Below are 23,785 nucleotides of genomic sequence, written 5' to 3'. Positions count from 1 at the left end.
CAACCGCTCCTCTCGGACAGTTACCTGCCTATCTGAGGAAGGCAGTGCCACTCAGACCCACCTGGTGAGGTCACAGGCACCACCCTGGGAAGTGCCAGTTCCTGCCCTGCCCACAGAGGGCAGGCTAGGGTGTGGGGACAAAGGCCTGGGATCCCCTGAGGCCTGGGTGCTCCCCTTTGCCTGAGTCAACCTGCCCTCGCCCTTCATCATCCCTGCCCCCGCAGCCTCACCCACCGCCCCCGCAAGCCTCCTACCACCTGGGATGCCAACTTCGGTTGCCAGGATGCAGTCCAGAGGCCTGGCTCCCTAAGGAGGAAGTAGGTGGGTCGGATGGCATCCTCGCCTAGCCAGAAATCCAGGACATGAAAGACAGCCCTGGCTTTCCACAGCTTCCTTTATTGCTTCTTTGACTCCCGTGTTCCTCAACGACTCCTCCGTTCACTCAGACACTGGTGTAGCAGCAGCCTAATCCAGGAAGCTAGTACCTGCCTCCCTTTGGCTTCCAAAGTCATCAGAGTGTGTGGCCATCCCATAAACCATGGCTCTTGAGCCCAGCCCTGACCTCACACCGTCATCAGGGAGGGCAGGATGTTGCTGTCCCCAGTGGCTGGTGTTCTCCACCCCACAACCAAGCGGCCTTTACACCCCTGAAATTAAAGGACTTAGGCCATTGGCCTTGGCTTGACCCCATGGGTCCGGTCCCGGGTCTGATGTGCCTCTCTACTGTGTCCTGATCCTTGACCCGCCTGGGACGTGCCTGCGGCAATAGTGGCTCTGGGACCGGCCTGGGGACCATCCCGGGACGGGGACTTGGGCGGGCTGGGCGGCTTGAGCGCGCTGACAGCCCTGATGAGGCCCATGCGGCGACGGATGGAATGGTCCAGGTTGACTGTGCAGCGCAGTAAACTCTGCGCGTCGGCCACGGTGAAGGGGAAATCAGTACCCAGAAAGCGCTCAAAAAGCTCGGGGTCGCCATCCAGGTCCAGTACATTCTGCAAGGCCTTGGTCATGGTGTGCAGCTCGCGACTGTTGTCGCAGAAGACGTCCCAGAGACGCGCGCGCCCCTCGGGCGCGCCCCCTGCCTGCTGCCGGTCCTCCAGGCATTGCAGCACCCAGCTGAGGCGACAAGGCCACTGGTTGGCGAGCACGACCCAGGCCACCGCGTGGCGCGGCGTGGGTCCCACGCGGTCCGGCTGCTGGTGCTGCTGCTGCTGCAACAGGCGCACGGTGATGGGCACCGTGTTGACGATGCGCCTCATGGACACCACGTTGTCGGGCACGTATTCGTATAGGCAGTCACCCTCGTCGTGCAGGCAGCACAGCGCCTCCTGGATGCGCCGCGCCGCCTCCGCGTCCACGCGGCCCTGCGTGCGCTCGGTGTCTGCCTGAGTCTCCACCGCCAGGAGCTGGGTACCCTCGCCTGCACCCAAGACCCCGGGACTCTGCGGCTGCAGCTTGATCGTCAACTCCCGAAACAGCAGATCGTCCCGGCTGCGCACCGCGTCGTGCAGGAACTGCAACTTGGTGCGACGGCCCATGACCGGCACCGAGAAGGGAAGCGTAACCGTGCGGTTGAGGAACAGGTAGCCATTGTCCGCTGTGCCCTTCATGTTACCCGCGCTCTCCAGGCACGCGGCCAGGATGCTGGGGTCCACCACCAGGATGAAGATAAAGGGCGCGTGGCTGTCGGACAGCAGAGTGTTGATGGCGTTTAGCACGCCCACCACGCGCTCTGGGTAGCAGGTGTCCAGTCCGGTGACCTCGAGGACCACACGCAGCCGGCGTCGCTGGTAAATCTCCAGGAAGCACAGGAAATCCGTGAGCAGCTCCACCTCCTTCTTCACCTCGCACATGAAGCCCAGCTGGCTGCCGAACTTCTCACGCGACACCAGGCGCTCGATCTTCTTGCGCTGGCTCACGAACAGATGCTTGCCCACGGAGTACACGGCCATGAGCAGCCCAGAGCCAGACAGCGTGGTGGCCGCGCCTCCCAGCGCTTTGAGCACGCCACGCTCTGCGTGGCCCGGCGCGTGGCCTCCCAGAGACAGGTACAGCAGCCCCACGCCCAAGCACAGTGCGGCTAGCAGCGCCAGCAACGCCAGGCACACGCGACGTCGGCAGTGCCACTCGCGTTGGCAGAGGCCATCGCGCGGGCCACAGGGCTTGTTGCCCAGCACCGAATACACGCTGAAGGGTAGCGCGCCGTAGTGGTGGCGGATGCCCTCGCACAGCGTGGTCACCAGCCCTGCCCACAGCTTGTCGGTGCCCGCGTACTGCCAGGCGCTGAAGCGGATGAACAGGAAGCGCACGTTCCTGCGCCGCAGGTGCAGCTCGGTGATCACCGGTTGCAGAAACACCAGGAACCACAGCAGCTGCGGAACGCCCCAGCCGCGCACAGGCCGAGGTTGCCACTGCACGCGCTGCAGCTCCTCGCTCTCACGCTGCGCGGCCTCCTGCTGCATCAGCGCTGGGGGAGAGGAGGGAAAGCATCAGTAGAGATGGTCGGGGAGGGCCTGGTGGTGCACGTAGGTGTAGGTGGAAGAGGGAGGCCTGGAGGTCGAGGACAGAAGCAGGGATCTCCCCAAGAGAGGACGGGAGGGAGGTAGAAAGAGCCAGGCCCAGGACCAGACCCAGGTGAGACAGCCTGGATGTCACAAGAAAGACAGGGCCTTAAGTTGTGGCCAGTCCGGGAATGGGTAGATGGATAAATAAATGAAATGACTGGGTACAAGAATGAATGAACAAATGAATGAAATGCTCGTGTACAAGAATATGGATGGATGGATACATGAACAAATGAATGAAATGCCTAGGTGCAAGATGATGACTGGATACATGAATGAATGAATGAATGAATGAATGAATGAATGAAATGCTCAGGCACAAGATGAATGAATGGCTATATGAATGAATGGGTGAAATGTGGGAAGAGCATGGACAAGGCACAAACTACAGCCCCGTGTCTTTCTCTGGCTGACTGCCCCGCCTCCAGGGAGCCTGTCTGTCGTGACTAGGCTCCCACTCTTGGTGTGTTCCAGGGAGGCCGGTGCTCTTGCTATCCTCCTGTCATTCCTGGATCCCCCGATGCGGAGGAGGCGCTGGTGGTATCTGAACAATGGGTGGTGAGTAGTCTGAGACAGGATGTGAGGCCCGTGATGAGTGAGCACGACTGTCATCTCGCCCGTGACCTAGCCCAGGGTTGGAACTCAGAAACAGCCTTTCCTATGTCCTGACCTTTTCTCTCTGGCACCATTGTCACAGCACCAGGGCAGAAGTGAACAGTCAGCAGGGGCTGAGCTCCAGCTGTGACTGAGCGTTGCCAAGGCTACCTTGTGGAACCAGCGTGTACGTCAGGAAGGTTCTTCAGAGTGGATTTGGTGGGGATGGAGGTGACAGGGAACGGGCGTGACTTGGAGAACAGGGCAGGGACCAGAAATCCTGCTTCCTGCCCCCACCCACACTCAATACATGCAGATACTCACTCATGATTTTGTCCAACATCAAGTGAAGACGGCAGCCGAAGGGAGCATAGAAACCCACGGTCACTGGGACGGGCACGTGACACAGAGTTTTAGCCAGACAGCTGCAGTAGACATCATCCTCTGTCAGGATGTCTAGGGGTGGGAAAGGGAAACTGAGTCAGTGAGGCTGGTTGGGTGCTGCCCTCCCTCCTCCCCTGTGTCAGCTCTTCTCTGGCCCCAGCATCCTCTCTCCTCAATCCCCAAAGTGACCCAGGTCAACCCCTTCATGGAAGAGCACCTCTGCTCCTTCTAGGCTCAGGCCCTGTGCTGTCCCCAGCTCTGTGCCCAGAGGCTTATGGAATCTGTGCCTGTGTTTCTCCGAGGAAAATCCCACGGGCCTTTCTTGGGACACAAGACCGTCAGCTGCCAAGACACCCTCACACCATCAAAAGCCCCCTCCACTCACTCCCACTCCCCAGGTCTGCTCTGTTCCTTAGAGGGATTTAGGAACTGAGGCCTGTGGGCTTCTTGTCTCTTCTTGTGACAAGATACTAGGGGTCATGGATTCAAGTCATGGGGAATGGTCAATGTCCCTGCATCTAATGGCCACTTAGGAAAAAGTTCCTCATCCAGAGACCTCAGGCACAAGCACCATAATGTCCCCTCTGCAGAGGGCACCCTGTCCCCTGGGAATTGCTTCTTGGACCTAGAATTAGGGTGTCCAAAAGGTGGGGCCCAATCGTGGAAGCTGAGTCAGCTTTACGGGGTGTAGTGGGCTGTGGGATGGGACTGTGCCTGGCGGCAGAGCCAGGGAGGAAGCTTGGGATAAGGTAGGCTGAGGTGACAGTGACCTGCCTGGGCAGGCCTCATCCCCAGCCATACCTAATCAATGGGTGATCTCACTTTACTAAGCCTCTCTTTTTCTGAGCGTGAAATGGGCATCCCAGCCCAGGCGCCATGTGCAGCCGTGCCGTGAGTCCTCGCTCATTACCTGTTGCAGCTGTGTGTCCTCTGCTAGCCTCCTTGGCTGTGCCTGGAGGCCACCTCAGAGCCTGTGCCTAATATGACCCTGCTTAATGAGGTCTGGTATGATGGCCTCCTTTCCTACTGTCTTATTTGTCCTCAATGTGGTTGTCACCTAGCGATCCTACAATTCCTCACTGAGCTGTCTTCCTGTGGTGTCCTGTATCAGGTGACCACATTCCCCATCCCTGAGTGCTCTCCCCTCCCCCACCCAGGTCCTGCCTCTTCTTTAACCTCCACTTTCACCTTGTGTCACGCTCCACAAACCCCCAGCACCCGAGCTGGCCAACAAGCTACCCCAGGTCATCCCCTGCCCCTTGTCCTCCCTGGCCTTGCGGGCCAGTGGAGGAGGCCTAAGAAGAGAGACAGCAAGTCAGGGCCCCAGCCAAGGACAGGGGCAGAGGCACCGAGCACAGGCCTGACCCGGAAGTCAGGGATGCCAATAGTTGAGGCAGAGACGCAGGAGTTGGAATGAGCACCCTCCTGACAGGGACCAGAGTGTGTGAGGAGTGAGGACAGGCCCAAGGCGCCAGCCAGGGAGCAGAAGGCCCAGGCAGAAGCAAGGCAGATAGGGACGCAGCCCCAGAAGGAAGGCCTGGGCTGAGCACCCGCGCCGTAGGAGGTGAAGGAGCCGCAGGCTGCAGGCGCAGGCAGAGGCCGCGCCTCGGTGGGCTCGCTGGGCTCCAGGAGGGCGCCGGCTGCAGAGGGCAAGGCTGGGCCGCTGCTGGCCGTGGGTGGTACTGCGGTGGGTGAGGAGGTGGCAGGCTGGGGGGCGCTGGCTGGTCCCATGCGGGCAGCGGCGATCGCAGGTGACCCTTTCTGGGCCCCGCGAACTGGACAGAGCCGCTGCCGCTGCGGGCTGGGAGGGAAGGATGGGGGTTGTCGCTTCTGCTGCTGCCGCTGTCGCTGCAGAATGAGGGGCTGAGGACACCGGCGACAGCCGCTGCCACCTCGGTGGCTGCGGTAGGTCTGCTGCCAGTGAGCCTGGGGGGACAGCTGATAGGGCCCATGGGTGTGAGTGGCCACCAGGTCCTGGTAACACTGACGGCAGCATCCTGGAAGGAAGGAAGTGGGGGTGACTGGGACTGAGTCCCGGTCCCCCTGTGGACGCTGGCTTGTACCAGGTTGTGCTGTTTGATGAGGTTGGACTGGAGCATCCGTGGGAGCCCCAGAGTCCCCAGAAGTGAGAGGGGGTCAAAGGACGCAGGGGAGGGCAGGGGCATAACACACGGTATCTGTGCTTTTCAGGGAGGACAGAGAGGACACTGCCAGGTATCTGTGCATCTTGGCACCCCAAATCCCGGGACTAATTTCCTGTACCCCAAATGGGGTCCCCACTGCAAAGTCTCAGGGTGAGGATGGTTGAGGGCCTGCCTAATCAGAAGTGACTATGGAGGAGGGAGAGACAGGCCACGAGCTGAGAAGGAAGGTGGGCCCTGAGCTGCCAGACCCCAAGAGTCTGTGACAGTCTTAACAGGAAGTCACTGTCCCCTCCTCACTTGTCTTGGTTATTGTGGGAACCTGAACCACCAACTCATACACACTCAGAGGGGGCCTCCCCCCACCCTTCCCACCCCACTGTCCTCTCTTCTCCCACCATATGGCTCCTCTGGAGGCTGACCCCCGCAGCATGGAGATTTGCAGCAGGACTCCCCTGCTCCCGCCCCTGGTGAACGCCCAACCTTTGGCCGCCTCAGGAGACAAGCCAAGTGGTACACACCGGTAGTCTCAGGTTTGTGGGAGGCTGGGCCAGGATGAGTGTTTGAACCTGCGTCAAGACCAGCCTGGGCTACAGAGTGAGACCCTGCCTTGGCCCTTTACAGCAAGACCAGTCTCACTCTGTAGCCCAGGCTAGCCCGGAACTTGCAACGATTCTCCCACCTCAGCCTGGAAAACGTTGGCACTCCAGGCATGTGCCACAGTTGACTCTTGTGGCTTTTCTCCCTGGAGCCCGTCTCTTCCCTTGTGCATAAGTTCAACATCTGGCTACCCCCTACCTGCCTCTCCTGCCACAACGCCCACCTCCTTCAAAAATGAACCCTTACCTTTTTGGTGCCCCAACTCGGGATCCAAAAAGTGTTGTTCATTGGGGGCCCGGGCATTCTTGGTGAAGTGCACATTGTAGTTCTTCTGCATGGCGGGCCGTGACTTCAGTGGCCCAGTCCTACATAGAAGGGTCAGTGTTCAGCTTGGTGGGACCCCTGCTCCCTGGTTCTAATATGAACACTGTGACCTTAGACAGGTAAAAGGCACAGTAAAGATTTGGGGGGGGGAGGGTTCCCTGGGTCACTGGAATGAGCACAGAAGCGAGAGGTTTTATGGTCACATGAAAGACAATGACCAGATGGTTGGGGGGTTACTGTGGGGCCAGGTGGGGAGTGCAGTGGTTGTGAGGAAGGGATAGAGGAGGAGGCTGATGCAGCCTGATCTCGGAAGCCATCAAGCTGAGCTAGACATGGTGGCACATGTCTTTAATGCCAGCACTCAGGAGACAGAGGCTGGGGGACTTCTCTGAGTTAGAGACTAGAAAGAGCTACACAGTGAGACCTTCTCTCACAAAGCAAAAGCATAAACAAACAAACAAGCAAATGTGGGGGAGTAAACAAGGAGATGATGGAGAGAAAGAGGGTCTGGGAAACAGGTGGCCTTCTGCGGAGTCACAGGCGGCCTCTTGGGGGCAGCGTGCGTCCCCGGTTCAGAGAATGAATTAAGGCAGAGCTGGGAAAGGTACTGTCAGGCCCAGGACCCTGAGAGAGAATCTGGGTGATTAGGGTTGGGGACCAGGCCAGTGGCCCCTCCTGCTGCCGCACGCCGCCCCCAACCCCGCCCGTCCCAGCCGGAGCTCTCAGTACCTACCTGGTGGTGGCCCCGCGGCCCCAGCTCCCTGCCCGTGGCCCCGCGCAGGCCTGGTTGGAGCCCAGTGGCGCCCGCTCGGCCGGTTCTCCTGCGTGTGTCCCCGCCCTTTGGGCAGGCGTCCGACCTGCTGCTCTCTAGGACTGGGTGCCCCTGACAGGATGAACCCAGGAGGGGGTGGAGAGCCCACGGCAACCCTCACGCCGGGTTTCTGGCACCTCTTCTGGTAGGGAGGAGGCAGAATGAATCTTAAATAGATTCAAGCTGCTAGTTCCTCTGTGGCCCAGCTTTGTGACTGTGCCTCAGTGACTTCATCTCTCTGGGCCTCAGCTTCCTCATTGCTGAATAGGCCAGGTTGGCACCTGCTTTTTGAAGTTGTCAAACAGTCCACCCAGCCTGGGGCTGGCCCTTGGGTACAGCACTAGCTGACCCACTTTACCAGGTGCTGCTGTGGGCACCTCACACAGAACCCTGGCAACAGCACAGACATACAGGGAGTGGCTTCTGAGCCTGGCCACTCCGTAGGTCCCTTTATCATCAGAAACCACAGAGCCACGGTAGTGCCCACTTCACAGATGAGAAAATTGAGGCCCGGAGACACAAAGCCCTTCCTTTGCCCCAGACCATACAGAGTGGGGAGTTGAAAGCAGGTGGTGACTTCCGGGGCTCTGCCCTGTGTCTAATAGGACCAAGATGGTGCTGGGCAAGGTACATCCTATACTGTAGAACTCTTTCCTCACATCAGCTGGGGTGGGGATGTGGGCTTCCTGCTGTTGGGCCTGGCCACCTTCCTCCTGTTGTGAAGTTTCTTTTCCTTCAAGCCTCTTCTTTAGGGATTGTCCCCTAGGAGGCAGGGATTGTTGAGGTGAACCGTGGGGTGCCAGCTCCTGCTCACAGGCTGTGCGGCAAAGGGACAGAGATCCCAGGCTGCTGGGTCCTGAGAAGGGACTAAGGTGGAGGGACCAGGCAGGGGACACTATGTAAATTGGGAGACAAAGAGTTTAGTTGTAGGAAACTGGGGAGAGGCAGGCTAAGGACCTGGACCAACTCCACAGAGGTGGATGCCCTAGCCACAGCGAACCAGCTGACCCTGTGACACACATCTGTCATCACGTGGGAGGCTGAGGCAGGAGGACCATTTGTGAGTTCAAGGCCACCTGAGCTGCATGAGACCTGATCTTTTTACAGCATTTTATGTGTATGGATGCTTTGCTTGCGTTTATGTGAGGTCGGAACACGGCATGGGATCCCCTGGAACTGGAGTTATGGGTGGTTGTGAGCCACTGTGTGGGTGATGGGATGCGAACTTGGGTCCTCAGCAAGGGCAGCAAACACTCTTAACTTCTGACACACCTGTCCCACCCTGAGAGGTCTTGTCTTAGGGGTGGCGGATTGGAAGGAAGGCTCAGTAGTTAACAGCACTAACTGTTCTTGCAGAGGACTGGATTCAGTGCACATGCGCTTGAGCACAAGCGCACACAATTAAATTAACAGAAGAGCCAGCAGCCCTTGTTACTTCTCAGCCACCTCCATTTGTAGTCCCTGGGCCTGGTGCTTACCCATGCAGCAGTGGGCAGCAGAATGCAGGCTTAAGCCCAAGGGCAGCCCCGGATGCTACAAATACAATCAGAACGAGGTGGCGGGTGTGACCTGCTGGGCCGGGGGCAGCCCCAGACTTGTTGGCTGGCAAAGCCAGAGAGCTAGGCCAGGTGTGCCTAGAGCTCACAGGGTGGGTGTGGGTGGGGAGGGACGTGTGATAAGCACTACACAGGTCTGTTTCCTCATAAAGAACCTTTCTTTATTGAACATGTCTGGGAGATGCCCTAACGTCCCTCCATACCCACTCTGAACTCATGGGTCCCACCTCCCGGGACCCTCCTAGTCCTTTCCTTGGCGGAAGCACATGTGACCTCCCCAGAGCCTGTGAGTGCCTCCAAAGGTGAGCAGTGAGGCAGGGCCAGATGCCACATTCTGAGGCTGAGGTTAGAGCAGGGCAAACCTGGGGTCCTCAGGACTTCTGGATCACCACCTGGAACTTACCTGGAACAGAAGGGCCAAGACAGGAAGCCCGTGAGGGGGCTAGCAGCTCACCCGACTCTGCACCAACAGCCTGGGGGGCCCTGGCAGTGAGCGGGTCACAGGGGTACCGTCCCACCCAACTGGCCCGAATTCCAGACCATAGGGGAGCCCAGAGGCAGGAGGGCTAGCCTGAGCTCCTGACATGTCCTGCTCATTGAACCCAGGTCCTCATAGAGGGGTGACAGCTGTCAGGGCGAGGGGTGTCAAGATAATGGCAGATGGGTGGTGAGTCCACTGTTCCGAGCATCAGGAACCTGGCCAGGGTAGGACATGTCCCACTGGGTCCTGTGCCAGTTTCTTCTCTTAGAAGCACCCAGGGACGCAGCTGGGTATGTGGTTCCGTTCCTGTTACCTGTTTCTGGGCCTCAAATTTCATGTCACAGTTTGTTAATCTGGTTCCCCTTCCCAGCACTGATGAGGGACCAAAGATGGGGATGCCCCAAAGCCTGCACCACGTTTAAGGGAAGCAAACACCCGACCCCCAGTGACTTACAGGCGGGCAGGGACGCCACGGAGGCAGTGACCAGGCTCTGGAAGCCCAGAGTATGGAGGGCGCCGCACAGGAGGCCGCAGGTGAAGGCCAGGAACTGGGGTGGGGGTGGGGGACAGAACACTGTGTGTGGGAAGAGGAGAGGCCAGGCCCCAGCCCCAGGAGAGGCCTAGCGGGGTGGGCAGATGGTCATATCCTGTTTCTCCCAATACCTTGGGGGCTTCCTCTAGGTACTGTGGCCCCGAGCCCATGGGGATGAGGAGGGGGAAGCTGTTGTCCTGCAGCACATAGGTCCCCTGTCAACAGAAAAGAATGTGGGGACTGGGTATTAGCAGCAGGGAACCCACAAACCCAGCAGCCAATCCTTCCGAGACAGGTGGGACACCCTGTGGCCATGTGGCATTAGGAAGGAGTCCTGCCTGGCAGGGGGGCTGGGAGAAGCTGACTCTCTGGCCCTTGATGTGGTGGCAGGGAATGAGCACAGCGTGGGTATTCAAAGGGGACTACTGGGACTTGCCTGGGACAAGAACCGTCATGCTGAGGCCACTGCAGGGATCACTCCTGAGGGGCAGGTTGAAGTTGAAGAAATAGCCCTGCCACTCACTGCAGTCCTGGCTTCCCTTAGGGCTCCAAGGAGCAGGGGTAGACAGTGATACCAGTCTAGGTATCACCCAGAAGCCAGGCTGGAGCTGGGCTCGCACACCCACCTGGTGGTTGGTGCGGAGTCCGTCCATATGCTTTTGGAACATGGCCGCCCACAGATCTTTGCACAGGAACTTGAGGGCATCTAGCTCCTCCCTAACGGCCAGCGTCTCCCGGGGCAGCCTGGATGAGGATGTGGAATGAAGTCTGGCCCATATGGTACATGTGTGGGCCCATGAAACCTTCCCCACCCTCCGTCTTATCAGCAGGAACCCCACTTCAGGTCTGCCCACCCTTCCAAGCCGCAGAGGAAGGCAGGTGGGTCTGGCTCTCACCTCTCACCCAGAGCCTGCCCCACGCGGAAGCCCAGGCCCTCCAGGACTGACAAGCTCTTCTTCTTTCCCTAGAAGGCCAAGAGAGGGAGGCTCAGGAGGACACTGCACAGGTTTCTCCCCAGTTCTCAATTCCCTTGGTCAGGAAAGTTCACCTTCCAGATCCTTCCATCAGATCCCTGGAAGCACTGCTGGTCTCCTGCAGTTTGGTCCCTGAGCCTGGTCCCTCTCACCTACCCCAAACCCATGCTGTCCTGGGAGGTTGGGGCCTAACTGCCAAGTTCACCTAGGCCATCAGTGGCCAGTGCAAACACCCAACCAGAGAAGCAGGGAGTCAGGGGCTGAGCAGGTCCAGGGTTGCAGATGCTAATGAGAATGGCGGATGGGAGGGTGGGGGGATGGATGGCCAACTAAGGCCAGGGGGCTTGAGAAGGGTTAAGAAGTTGTCACAGTGGCACTGCAGACCTGTCACCTGTCACTCCTACTCTCTGGGAGGCTGAGGCAGGAAGGTCATGTGTGCCTGATTACAGAGTGTATCTGTGGCCAGCATGGGCAACAAGGCCAAAACCTATCTTTAAAAACAAAAACATGGGGTTGGGGATTTAGCTCAGCGGTAGAGCGCTTGCCTAGCGAGCGCAAGGCCCTGGGTTCGGTCCCCAGCTCTGAAAAAAAAAAAAAGAAAAAAAGAAAAAAAACAAAAACACAAGACTATAGGCTATCCCTATAACCCCAACATCAGGGAGTTGGAGGTGGGAGGAGGGGGGACGGGGACGACGAGGTCATCCTCAGCCACAGTGAGCTAAGGCCAGCCTGGGCTGTAAGAGGCCCTGTCTCACAGTTACAGAAGGGTTAGGGACATTGCTCAGCAGTTAGGTATTCAGCTAGTAATGCCTGAGACCTTGTGTTCAGTCTAAGTTCAGTCTAACCCCAGCACCACCGAGTTCAAAGGAAATGCCAGCTCAGACGGGGGTGGGGTAGGGTGGGGGTGCGGGGAGGGAGTAAGGGGTTGGGAGTGGGGGGCTGGGTGAAGGGCATCTACATTTCGAATCAAGGTGTTAATTAGCCAGGCTCAGGGTTACAGGCCTATGAGCACACTGCTTGGGAGACTGAGGCAGAGGAATCATAAACTCAGGCCAGCTGGGGCTACACACTGAGACACCCAATCACTCTGGAGGCAGAGGCAGGTGGACAGACCTCTGTGAGTTTAAGGCCAGCTTGGTCTACATAGTGAGTTCCAGGACACCTAGAACAAAAATGATAAGAATAAAGCAAAGAAACCAAGGAGGCCAGCCAGCAAGATGGCTCAGTGGTGAAGATGCTGGCTCCCGAGCCAGAAGACCCGAGTCACATTCTGGGGTCTCACATGGTAGGGGAGAAGTGACCACCAGAAGTAGTCCTCTGGGGGTTGGGTATTTAGCTCAGTGGTAGAGCGCTTGACTAGCAAGCGCAAGGCCCTGGGTTCAGTCCCCAGCTCCGAAAAAAAGAAAAGAAAAAAAGAAAAGAAAAGAAAAAAAAAAAAAGTAGTCCTCTGGCCAGGTGTGGTGGTGGAGCCCACCTTTAATCCCAGTACCCAGGAGGCAGAGCCGATGGCTCTGAGTTTGAGGCTAGCCTGGTCCTCAGAGTGAATTCCAGGCCAGCCAGGGCTGCATCAAGAAACCCTGTTTCGGGGTTGGGGATTTAGCTCAGTGGTAGAGCGCTTGCCTAGAAAGCCCAAGGCCCTGGGTTCGGTCCCCAGCTCCGGAAAAAAAAAAGAAAAAAAAAAAAAGAAAAAAGAAAGAAAGAAAGAAAGAAAGAAAGAAAGAAAGAAAGAAAGAAAAAGAAACCCTGTTTCAACAACAAGCTGCCCCTGGCCTTCATATTCATGCTGTGGCCCATTCCTTACAGAATAAACAAATGTCACTAAAGTCACATCACCAAGGAGCCAGGCCTCTCCCAAACAGGCAGAGACAAGGCTTCCCCAGGAAGATGGTGAGGGGGGGCTCTGTTAGCTTTCTCCAGCACCAGTGAGGAGGAAAGGGGTGGAAAGGGCTTTGATGGGAGATCATGTTTGGAAGACAGATAAGGATGCACACACACACACACACACACACACACACACACACACACACCGCCATGACTTGCACCTGGGAGACCCCTGTTGAATCAGTCACCTTTGTGCTGGTGTTATCTGGTGTTCTGAGTGCCTGGGTTGAGATATACCCTGATACCTCCCACATGTAGGGGGTCTGTCAGGAAAATGGGGTGACACTAAATGTCTTAGTCTTAGTTTCTTTGTGTGCAAAAGGAAGGCAGCCCTAGTAACTGTCCCTTGGGATCCTCAGGGGAATTCAAGCCACAATTCAACTTATCTTACTGTGACACCCTGCACAGCATCTGTGTCCATCAAAGGAGGTGACAGCCCCTGGCCAGTGTGAAGCCATTAGCTGGAGAAAGAACCCCATAAAGGAGGTGGCTGTGTTCTAAGGCTCAAGAACCTAGAATTGCCTGGTGGTCAGCGAGCCTGGGGTACCTAGGGGCCACTATTTCCCTCAGAGTTCACACCAGTTCTACCACAAAGGAACACACCTGTGCCCGTGTTCCCTACAGTGACAAACAAGGAAAATCCGATGCTCTGTGGCTCAAACTTTCTGAATATTCTCCAGAAGCTCTACTGCTAGAGTGTAGACGTCTGCCCAGCTCTTCTGCTGATTTAAGGCTTATTATAAATATAAAAGTATCTTCTATCTGGGAACAACATAATCCAAGGTGAGGTAGAAACCCCCAATATTACATATTTACTACAACAGTGACAGATACCCCAGACACACTGGTTGCAGATACAGGGCAGGCCTACCAGCCCAGCCAAGAGAGCAAAGGGGTCAGAAGGGTCACCAGCAAGCTCAAATTTCCTTCTACAGACCGAACACGCTCTTGGGTGAATACAGCGGTCTCAGTTTCCCACTCGGGCACTACCTACTCACAGTGATGGTGACAGAGACACAGCTGAGGTCAGTGCATGCTTCCCTCTGCCTGTCCCTGGGCAAGGGTCAATTAAGTATCTGCTGAGCTGAAAGGACTGGAGTGGCAGGGTCAGGGGTGAGGGCACAACAGAATGCAGTGGGGGAAGAGGCAGGGACAGCAGGCAGAGGAAGAAGCCCCTAGCCCAGCCATCTCACTGACAAGGGAAAGGCTCTTGGATGTTTCCAGTCAAAGCAGGGACCCTACTGCCCCTAAGAACAGACCAGAGCCGCCTGTCTCTCCATTTCGAGGGCAGGACGTACTGGTCACATGATCACGGGTAGGAAAAACAGAGGACATACATAAAGAGAGCATGCTGGGAGAAATGTGATCCAAGCTGAGACGAATGACACACAGTAAAAAGCAAAGATCAATTGGGTTGGGCAGACCCCTACCCAGGGACAAACTCTGGAGGCGAGGGGCTGAGGGTTTTTCTTTTGATTCTTCCCGGGGCCTGTACAGCTTCCAAAACTCCAGTTCGGAACAGTTCCAAGACAAGTCGTTTGCCTCAGGAGTTGTTCAGAGGACCTGAGCACTTGACCTCTACAGGTAAAATTGCAAAAGTCCTTTTATGGAATGGAATGTTTGCAGAGAGCCCACACACATTCTCCCACGGGTTTTGCTGTATTCTGTTGTGTTAAGGATAAAACATAGCTTATCGCCATGCAATTCCAAGCAGGTGCTAGTCCGCTGGGCCACGCCCCCAACCGCTCACTGGGGGAGTCTAGGCAGGGGATCTACCGCTGAGCCACGCCCCCTAGCTTTCTTATAGACTATAAACCCTCTCTAGATGATTATAATTCGGATATAATGTAATTACCATACTGTTGAGTTAAAGTTTTAAAAGTTTGTAAATAATCATTAGAGGTGTAATTAACCAAAAAGATATCTCTGCCTCCAATTCCAGCACTTGGGAAGTGTGGGCAGCAGGATCATGTGTTTGAGAGTAGAACAGTATATAGATGAGAGAGACTCCAGAGATGCAGCACTCTGGGATGCTGAGGCCGACCTGTATGTACCACACTGGGGGCACAGCATGCAAACCAGACACAAGGAGGGCCCATAAGCCTAGTACTTTCCAGGCAGAGGTAGGAGAATCACAAGCCAGCCTGGACTATACAGCGAAAACCAACTTCAAGAACCACTGGAGTCCGGTTGGGGTAGGGGATACTCAGGGAGAAAAGAGGGAGCAGAGCAGTCTCTACAGTAGGTCTTGAACTCCCACGCAGTCATGGGAGTTCAAGCTGCCATGTAGCCTATAAAGTCAGGGAATTTCCTGAGACCTGATGCTCAGGCCACACTCCCACCAACTCTGTTATCTCAGCTGTAAGACACAGTCAGTGGCAGCAGTTAGGAGGTACCAGGAGAGCCCCCGGCAAACTCATATCTGTGCAGGCTCCCAGAACGCTATTTTAAGCTCTTTATTGAGAGTCAGGGTGACACCGAGCAGAGAGGAAGTAAGCTCTCCCCTTCCCAGAGCCTGTGCCTCAGCGCAAAGCAGCCTCTTTCTGACCTCCCTGGGATGGGATCGAAGACAATGGGAGGACGATGGGAGTACGACACACAGGAAGGCACAAAGGAACACCTAAGTGGTAGGAACTATTATGAGTTACAAATTTCAGTGATCCCAGCGCCACCTTCCACATTACCAGGTGGGGCCTTTACTCATTACTGGGACAAATCCATACTAAAAGAAACCTCACTGTGTGCTGGGGTGTAGCGCGATAAGCACGCACTTTATCCCAGCACCCAGGCAGCGGGGACAGACGACACGGGGTACGGTTAGGGTGCATTTTCTAAGGAGGAGACGGAAGGATAGGAAGATTAAGACGTTGAGTTGCGCACGAAGTGGGTGGTGAGGCGAGTCCTCATCCGTGCCCAATAGCCAATTACCCTAATTATCAACGGTGCCCCAGGACGAGGCCTGGAACTGAGCGCCTTGCCCCGAGTCATCTCGCTACGCCTCAGCAGTGACCTGCCAAAAGGCTCGATCACACTCCACTTCTCCACCCCAAGGCCACGGCGTGCCGCTCACCCCCGAGCCAGGGTCCGGGTCTGGGGCCCACAGCTCCGCCACCATCTCGGTGTGCAGAAACTCGAACAGTACTGCGTCCGCCATGCGCCACCTCTCGCCCCTCGCACCTGGCCAACACTTGCCTCCCATTGGTCAGCTCGGGAGGCAGGCCCGATATGACTGGTGCTTTGATTTAGCCCCGCCTCCTTGGAAATGAGGGGGCGGGTCCACCGAGCCCCTTCCTTGGCCCCACTTGTTAACGTCTTCCGCCCTTACTTCGCTCCCCTCCCTGTTTCAGTCTTTGGACACCCGATTGGCTGAGCCCCTGATTCGTGTGAGGATCCAGGTTTAAAAAAATAAATTCACGCGTTACACAAAATTTTCCTAAATAAACAAACAAATAAATAGGACCACAACACGGAAGCGACTTGTCTAGCCGCTTCCTTATTGGCCAGACCTCGACTCACGTGACGCTACGCGAAGAGAACGCCTCACTTCCGCCAGGCGGCGGATCCCTCGGGCTCGGAGCTTCGGAGACCGGGTATGGCCTTCCGAGACTCTGGTGTCGGTGGCTCTAGTTAAGTGTCCCCCTCGAGCGGTCGTCCTTTCGGTGTTCACCCCGGTGCCGATGCGGCCTAGTGCTAGCTGGCCGGGAGGACAGTGGAGGGTGTGGCCTGTGCTGGCGGACTCGGGGAACTCTTGGTTGCAAAGCTTTTTAAAACTTATTATTGTCAGCATTAATTTGAGACAAGGTCTCACTATGTATGTAGTGCTGGATGGCCTAGCACTATTATAGATCGGGCTGATCTCGAACTCACAGAGATCTCCCTGTCTTTCCTCCGGTGCTGGGAATTAAAGGCCTTATTATTATTTTACATTATTTAATGCATATGTGCGCATGCGTCCCACAGCACGCGTGTAGAAGTCAGAGGACAACTTTGCGGGCTCCAGTTCGCTCCTTCCACCATGTGGGTCCTAGGTTCAAACACTTGGCGTCAGACTTGGCTGCAAGAGCCTTTCCCCGGCTGAACTATGTCGCGGGACCTAGTTCCAAGGCTTTTCCTAGCCGGTCCTCGGTTTCCCCGGCGTGCACACGAATGACAGAGACGCACAATTCTTTTTTTTTTTCTTTTCTTCTTCTTCTTCTTTGTCTCTTTTCTTTTTTTCGGAGCTGGGGATCGAACCCAGGGCTTTGCGCTCGCTAAGCAAGCGCTCTACCGCTGAGCTAAATCCCCAACCCCGAGACGCACAATTCTAACCCATGTGTATACAAGAGGAAACTGAGGCCGAGCCAGGACTGGCTGGGGTGGTGGTAAAGGGGCTGGGACTCAGGACCTCACGTCTGCTCAACTCCTCTTCTCCAGCTCCGTGCCATGGCGTCGTCCCAAGGTCGGCGGAGAAGGCCGGGAACAGTGGTGCCCGGGGAAGCGGCGGAGACCGACTCGGAGCTGTCTGCATCATCATCCGAGGAGGAGCTATACCTGGGTCCCTCGGGCCCGACACGCGGCCGCCCCACTGGGTTGCGGGTGGCCGGGGAGGCGGCGGAGACCGACTCCGAGCCTGAGCCGGAGCCCAGGGTCGCGCCGGGAGACCTGCCCCCCCTCGTGGTGCAACGGGATGCAGTGGAGGCGTGGGGCACCGAGGAGACCCCTGTCCTAGCGCCTGCGCGCTCTCTGCTGCAGCTCAGGTTGGCTGAGAGCCAGACGCGCCTGGACCACGACGTAGCGGCTGCGGTGAGCGGCGTGTACCGCCGTGCGGGTCGCGATGTGGCCGCCCTGGCCGGGAGGCTGGCAGCTGCCCAGGCCATCGGGCTGGCGGCCGCCCACAGCGTGCGCCTGGCGCGCGGAGACCTCTGCGCGCTTGCGGAGCGCCTGGATATTGTGGCTGGTTGTCGCCTGCTGCCGGACATACGAGGGGTGCCGGGCATCGAGCCCGAGCAGGACCCGGGACCGAGAGCCTAGGCTGTTACTCTGTGTCCCCCCCACCTGACTCTGCCTCTTGGTGGACATTAGTACCACCTGTGGCATCTGACTCTGTCTTTGTTCTTGGATCACCGAGGCCTCCAATTCGTACTAACGTTTGGTTAACGCCAACCGAAGCATCTTCGTTGGTTTGGCCCGATTAAATTCTTAGCACAATTCTGGGATCCCCAACCCAAGACTCGGCCCAGGTTCTGTGGCTATCAAGTGGTTTAGCCCCCACCCCTTCATTTTGGTCCTATTTCCTAAATTGAGCTTCTCTCCTAGGCAAGGCTGGGGTTTGCTTCCTTTTCTTGAACCTCTCTAGTCTAGGCTTTTTTTGGGGGGGGGGCGTCCCTCTAGTTTCCATCCCTAAATGATGATCACCCCTGATCCGAGGATACTTTCATTTTACACACCCCTCTTACACACAGACCACTGTGGCCAGATGCAGACCAACCTAGGCCTGGGTAGTGACCCTAACTCTCAGGCGTTTGGGTCTGGGGCAGCGCCCCCTCGTGTTTTGATCGTTATAGGAGATGACTCCACAGATACAAATTTACCACTCACTTTGTCTGTTTCTGGATGGTAAAAGGACTTGGATTTCTGACCTCTATGGGCACCAAGGATAATAGTTTCTTTGGGTCTTGGTTTTTTACTCTTTTGGCCACTCCCTTTGTCTCCGTCTTAATGAGGATTCTCTGACCGTATGTGGAAGGGACTTGGGTGGTGGGGTGAGCCGTTAGCTCAGTGAGTGGTATTGTGCATGCCTAGTGTGGGCAGCCCTGGGTTCAAGTCCTAGTACCACCCTTCTCCAAAAGAAACAAAGAAACTAGCACATCCTTAGATATCTCTGTCCCCTTTAAAAACGTACCCTCTTACTTCTCACTACCTGCTGACATGCTATTTTGTTCTTAAGTCAACTAGAGTCAGGGTTTTTATTGAAAATTAGGGGTGGAAGTTGGGGATTTAGTTCAGTGATATAGCACTTACCTAGTAAGCGCAAGGCCCTGGGTTTGGTCCTCAGCTCGAAAACAGACAGACAGACAAACAAACACAAAACCCAGACATCTCCCCTCCTCAAAAACAAAACCTATAACTGTTGTGTATCAGGCAGTGGTGGCCCACACCTCAGTCTCAGCACCGGCTGGCACAGAGGCAGGCAGATCTGAGTTTGAGGCCAGCCTGTTCTCCAGAGCAAGTTCCAGAATAGCCAGGGCTACAATCAATTTAAAAAAAAAAGAAAAAAGATTGTAGTTTGTGTGTGTGTGTGTGTGTGTGTGTGTGTGTGTGTGTATTGGCAGGCATGCTTACCCAGTACGTGTGCTATGTGTAGGTGTGCCTACGCGTTCAGGTGTGTCCATGTGTATGTAAACAGGTGTGGTGTGCCTGCACCTGTGTAGATGTTCTGTGTCTAAGCAGGTGTGCCTGTATTGTGTGCTCAGGTAGGTGTGCCTGGGTGTGCAGACCTGTGTGCATATGTAAGCAGCCGTGCTCATGTATGAGAGGGCCTGTATATGACAGAGGTGATGTGCAAGGCTGCCCTCTCCAGAAGCTCACTCTGCTGAGCTTCGGGGAAAAGACCACCACAGAGAGGCTTGCTGGCCTTTGAGGTCCCTAGAAGGAGGGGGGACAAAGAGGAGCGGGTAGAGGTCTACAGGCCCGGAAAGGACTAGGGAGGGGACTCCGTGTATGCAGCCATCCCTACTGCGTGTATAACTTCCAGTGGAGCCACTCCTGTTTGTAACCCCCCAACCCTTGCTCTCCTTTTTTTTTTCTTTTTCTTTTTTTCAGAGCTGGGGACCGAACCCAGGGCCTTGCGGTTGCTAGGCAAGCGCCCTACCACTGAGCTAAATCCCCAACCCCCAACCCCCAACCCCCAACCCCCAACCCTTGCTCTGTAACTAAGCCTCTGGTTCCCCTGGATTAACTATGGTGGACCAGTGTCTGGGTTTGTCACTGGGGCTGTAGGGGAGGGGCCGACATTGATTCATCTCCCCAAGGGAGGACTTTGAGCATAGGGTTGACAGGGACACCATCCTCAGTCTGCATGTTATTGGTGTTATTAATTGTCGTTATCATTATTACTTGAGACGGTCTCTCACCAAGCCCAGTGCTCAGGGTTCCTGCTGGACTGGCTGAGCTGGGAGCCCTCTCAGGAAAGCCAGACAATGCTGCAGGTCAGGCAGCCCCTGGCTCCTCCTGTCTCTGCCTCACAGGGCTGCGGCTCTGGGAGCACGCAGCTCCTTGTTTTAGCTGGACCAACCAGCCATCCAAGAGTCCCTGGGATTCTCATTTCCATCCCTCTGGGATCAGGGGGTTACAGGCATGCATCACTCCACCCAGCTTTACATGAGCGCTGGGGACCTGAACTCAAGCTTAGGCAACTCCCCAGTTCACTTATCGAAGGAATCCCAGTCTAGAGCATAAGCGTGATGGTGAGAGAAAGCACGGGCAGGAGCATGCCTGTGGGTTTCCCTAAGAGTTGCAGTTGGTTGACAACATTTGGGATGAACCAGAGACTCGCCTCTGGGCATGGCTGAGGGGATTGGCTCATCTCCTCAGCCGAAGCAGGACCATCTGCCTACTTCCCTCTGCTCCATTAGAGAAGGAGCTGAGTGGCACCTTGCCCTCATCTTTCTCTGCCTCCTGTCGTGGACCGGATGTGACCGACTACTTCAAGCTCCGCTCACCTGGACTTTTTCCCCCATGTGGGACTGCACCCTCAAACCGAGAGCCAATCCAAACCAAACTAGATTATTTCAAAGGCAGGTTTACCGGGAGAGGTTGCTCTAGGGTGAGTCCAAGGGCCCAAGAGATTAAGGCAAGGGAAGTTACCATGGAGAGAGCGGGAGGAGAAGGGGACGGGAGAAAACAGGAAGAGAGAGAAGGAGGGACCAAAATATCTGGGTTATATAGGGGGGAGACTCTGGAGGAAGGGCAGCCCAGCCCCCAGGCTGGGAAGTTCAGGGTAGAGGGCGGAGTGTGCCAGGTAGGGACTGAGGGATGCTGGGAAAAGTAGGAGGCCAGCTCTGCTTTGGTAAAATATGAGTATCAGTCCCTGGTCCCCGGGTCGGAAACCAAACAACAGCCCCCAGGCATTTTATTGGAGGAAAAGAAATGACGACAGTTGCCACCATAGCACTTACCTTGTTTATATTGTCTTCCTTCCACAGCATACACATGAGCGCCATGGAGAGAGGCCGTGGAGTCTTGTTTGGCTTTTTTTTTTTTTAAAGATTTATTCATTTATTATATGTAAATACACTGTAGCTGTCTTCAGATACACCAGAAGAGGGCATCGGATCTCTTTACAGATGGTTGTGAGCCACCATGTGGTTGCTGGGATTTGAACTCAGGACCTCTGGAAGAGCAGTCGGTGCTCTTAACCACTGAGCCATCTCTCCAGCTCCTTGTTTGGCTTTGAGACAGGGTCCTGGTATGTTACTGTGTATGTTACTGTGTAGCCTTCCAATACACTGTGTAGCCTAACTGACCTCAGACTCTCAGCAGTCCTCCTGCCTCGGCCTCCCAAGTGCTGGATTGATAACAGGCATGACCGCTCCAGGAGATAGTCAAAAGCTAGGGTGCTCATTTGCTCAAGGACAAAGGTGAGGCAGGGGCCTGAGACAGTGGTTCCGTGGCTCAGAGCTCTTGCTTTGGATACGTGTGAAGCTGGGTTCCAATCCCGCAATGCACAAGAGAAAAAGGCAGGCACAGCCGTGCGTGCCTGCAACCCAAATTGGGGGCGGCAGAGACGGGCAGATCCTGAGAGCTTGTGGCCAGCCAGCCTAGCAGCAAAGGCAAGTGTCTGGTTCAGTGGACCCCATCTCAAAACAGTATGGCTAAGGGCAATGCAGGGCAACAGAAGGGGACCTCAGCAGTCAGCTCTGACATCCACGTGTGCACATGTGGGCATGCACACCTTGTCCATACACGGTGCGCACATGTGTGTGCACACACACACATACAGAGGTTGAGGCCAGACATTGTCTCCATCCAGGACCTGGGTACATCCAGGTCAGGGGTGAGCTTGGCCACAGGCAGAACCCCTTATCAGTGCAGGAATGTAACTGGGGCCAGAGGCTAGGGGTAGGTACTAGGTGGAGACAGGGGTGGGGTCCAGGGCCTGAACCTCCCGCTTCTATCCCTTCTACTCAAAGTACTTGCTGACTTCATCTGGTACTTGGAGATCTATGTCCACATCTCTCAGAGGCCCTGAGCTAGCTCCATCTCATGCCATGCCAGTCTCCTGAGTGGGCACAGTGCTCTGAGTTGATCTTCCTTGGGTGGCTTCGGTGACCCAGCATGCCTCGCTTGCACAGTGAGCACAGCAAGCACCCTAGGCATGTCCGTAGATTCCAAGGTGTGATTAAGCCAGTACCCAGTGATACTAACCTCAAAGTTCCCAGCTATCTGCACTGCTCCCTGGCTCTCTGCTGCCCTCTGTTGGAAATCCTGAGAAGACACACTGTTGCTGCCAGTGGGAAAATCACCGGGACAGTTTACCTTGGTTCTGACCCTTCCATAGTCTCTGGTTCCAATTTTTCAAGAATTACTTACCTGGGGTGGGGGACAGTACTGCCACCTGGAGTTTATGGAGGATGTAAATTTTTATTGGAATTTTTTTTGGAGGGGGCAAGGGCAGGGTCTCATGTTCCATGCTGGCCAGGATCCTTGTCATTCACTCCCTGTTTTCTGGGATTATAGACCTGTGCCACCACAAATCTCAGTTTATTTTTATTATATCTATTCTAATATATATATATCTCACATACATGCATGCATACATAACATAACACATGGGTATATACCCTATCTATCTATCTATCTATCTATCTATCTATCTATCTATCTACATGCATATATGCTTGGTTTTTTGAGACAGGGTTCTCTGTATAGCCCAGGCTACCCTGAAACTCACTCTGTAGACCAGGCTGGCCTCAAACTCAGAGATCCGCCTGCCTCTGCCTCCCGAGAGCTAGAATTAGAGGTGGCACCACCACTCCTGGGTCTTACTTCAGTTTTTAAAATGTTCTCTCTCTCTCTCTCTCTCTCTCTCTCTCTCTCTCTCTCTGTGTGTGTGTGTGTGTGTGTGTGTGTGTGTGTGTGTGTGTGTGTTCGTTCCACATGCTTGCCTGATGACTGAGGAGACCAGAAAAGAACATCAGATCTCCTGAGACTGGAATTTACAGAGGTTGTAAATGTTGTAAATGTCCATGGATTGCTGGGACTTGAACCAGTGTCCTTTGGAAGAGCAGCCAATGCTCTTCATTGCTGACTCACCTCTCCAGCCCCAGGAGGATATTTATGTTTTAAACTAGTTTACTACTGAGAGCAGCAGCTGGAGGCAACTAGAAAACTACCTATCTGTTTTTAAAAAGATTTAGTAGGGGTTGGGGATTTAGCTCAGTGGTAGAGTGTTTGCCTAGCAAGCGCAAGGCCCTGGGTTCGGTCCCCAGCTCCGAAAAGAGAAAAAAAAAAGAAAAAAAAAAGAAATAAAAAGATTTAGTATGTGTGTATGTGTGTGTGTATTTGTATGTATTCTGTTTGTATATGTTACTGTATCTCTGTGTTTGTGAATGTGTATGTATGTGCATGTGTGTTACTGTATGTATGTGTATGTATATGTGTTTGCATGTATATATATATATATACATTTGTGTGTGTGGTTGTGTGTGTGAGTGTATGTGAATGTATGTATCAGTCTGTGTGAATGTGTGTGAATGTGAATGTGTGTGGTTGTGTGTGGGAGTGTGTATGAGTATGAGTGGTTGTGTGTGTGTGAATATGTGTGTGTGATTGTGTGAGCGTGTGTGTGTGTGTGTGTGTGTGTGTGTGTGTGTGTGTGTGATATTGTGTCTATCTGTGAATGTGCTGGTACTTTCTGTGCCTCTGTGCCTGTGTAGCGGGCAGAGGACAGCCTTGGGTGTTGG

General features: G+C 55.1%; 3 protein-coding genes across 8 annotated transcripts in view; 1 reads left to right on the top strand and 2 right to left on the bottom strand.

Annotated features, from left to right (window-relative positions):
- The window catches only part of Nkpd1 (NTPase, KAP family P-loop domain containing 1), a 9,492-nt gene extending 516 nt beyond the window's left edge, over window positions 1-8,976 (bottom strand). Inside the window, exons 1-5 of one of the 2 annotated variants that reach the window (XM_039100836.2) lie at window positions 7,341-8,976; window positions 6,530-6,648; window positions 5,093-5,539; window positions 3,483-3,614; window positions 1-2,467 (exon numbers count right to left, since the gene is read on the bottom strand). The exon at window positions 1-2,467 is cut by the window's left edge and continues 516 nt beyond it. In XM_039100836.2, the coding sequence (XP_038956764.1) occupies window positions 663-2,467; window positions 3,483-3,614; window positions 5,093-5,539; window positions 6,530-6,620 (2,475 nt within the window). In that variant the 5' untranslated portion in view covers window positions 6,621-6,648; window positions 7,341-8,976 and the 3' untranslated portion in view covers window positions 1-662. The remainder of the gene's footprint in view (window positions 2,468-3,482; window positions 3,615-5,092; window positions 5,540-6,529; window positions 6,649-7,340) is intronic. The other variant, XM_006228500.5, reaches the window with a different exon arrangement.
- A 132-nt stretch (window positions 8,977-9,108) lies between these two features.
- Trappc6a (trafficking protein particle complex subunit 6A) lies at window positions 9,109-16,069 on the bottom strand. Of its 4 annotated transcripts, NM_001109410.1 has the most exons (6): window positions 15,913-16,024; window positions 10,884-10,951; window positions 10,614-10,731; window positions 10,119-10,202; window positions 9,910-10,003; window positions 9,109-9,377 (listed from the first exon to the last, which is right to left on the bottom strand). In NM_001109410.1, the coding sequence occupies exons 1-6, from the start codon at window positions 15,994-15,996 to the stop codon at window positions 9,346-9,348; spliced, it is 480 nt and encodes a 159-aa protein (NP_001102880.1). In that variant the 5' UTR covers window positions 15,997-16,024; the 3' UTR covers window positions 9,109-9,345. The 4 variants fall into 4 exon arrangements, with proteins under 4 accessions (NP_001102880.1, XP_063129732.1, XP_063129734.1 ...); XM_063273662.1 differs by having other exon boundaries at window positions 9,114-10,003; window positions 15,913-16,069; XM_063273664.1 differs by lacking the exon at window positions 9,910-10,003 and having other exon boundaries at window positions 9,114-9,377; window positions 15,913-16,068.
- Window positions 16,070-16,357: 288 nt separating this feature from the next.
- On the top strand, window positions 16,358-18,738 carry Bloc1s3 (biogenesis of lysosomal organelles complex-1, subunit 3). Of its 2 annotated transcripts, none has more exons than XM_017590002.3 (2): window positions 16,358-16,468; window positions 17,256-18,486. In XM_017590002.3, exon 2 carries the CDS (start codon window positions 17,265-17,267, stop codon window positions 17,850-17,852), a length of 588 nt encoding a protein of 195 aa, XP_017445491.1. In that variant the 5' UTR covers window positions 16,358-16,468; window positions 17,256-17,264; the 3' UTR covers window positions 17,853-18,486. The 2 variants fall into 2 exon arrangements, with proteins under 2 accessions (XP_017445491.1, NP_001388177.1); NM_001401248.1 differs by having other exon boundaries at window positions 16,364-16,432; window positions 17,256-18,738.
- Window positions 18,739-23,785: the final 5,047 nt, after the last annotated feature.

Source organism: Rattus norvegicus, chromosome 1 (genome assembly GCF_036323735.1).
Source record: "Rattus norvegicus strain BN/NHsdMcwi chromosome 1, GRCr8, whole genome shotgun sequence".
In the NCBI taxonomy this organism is placed as follows: Eukaryota; Metazoa; Chordata; class Mammalia; order Rodentia; family Muridae; genus Rattus; species Rattus norvegicus.
The sequence above is the reverse complement of the archived record's forward strand: the minus strand, read 5'-3'. Positions and strand labels throughout refer to the sequence as shown.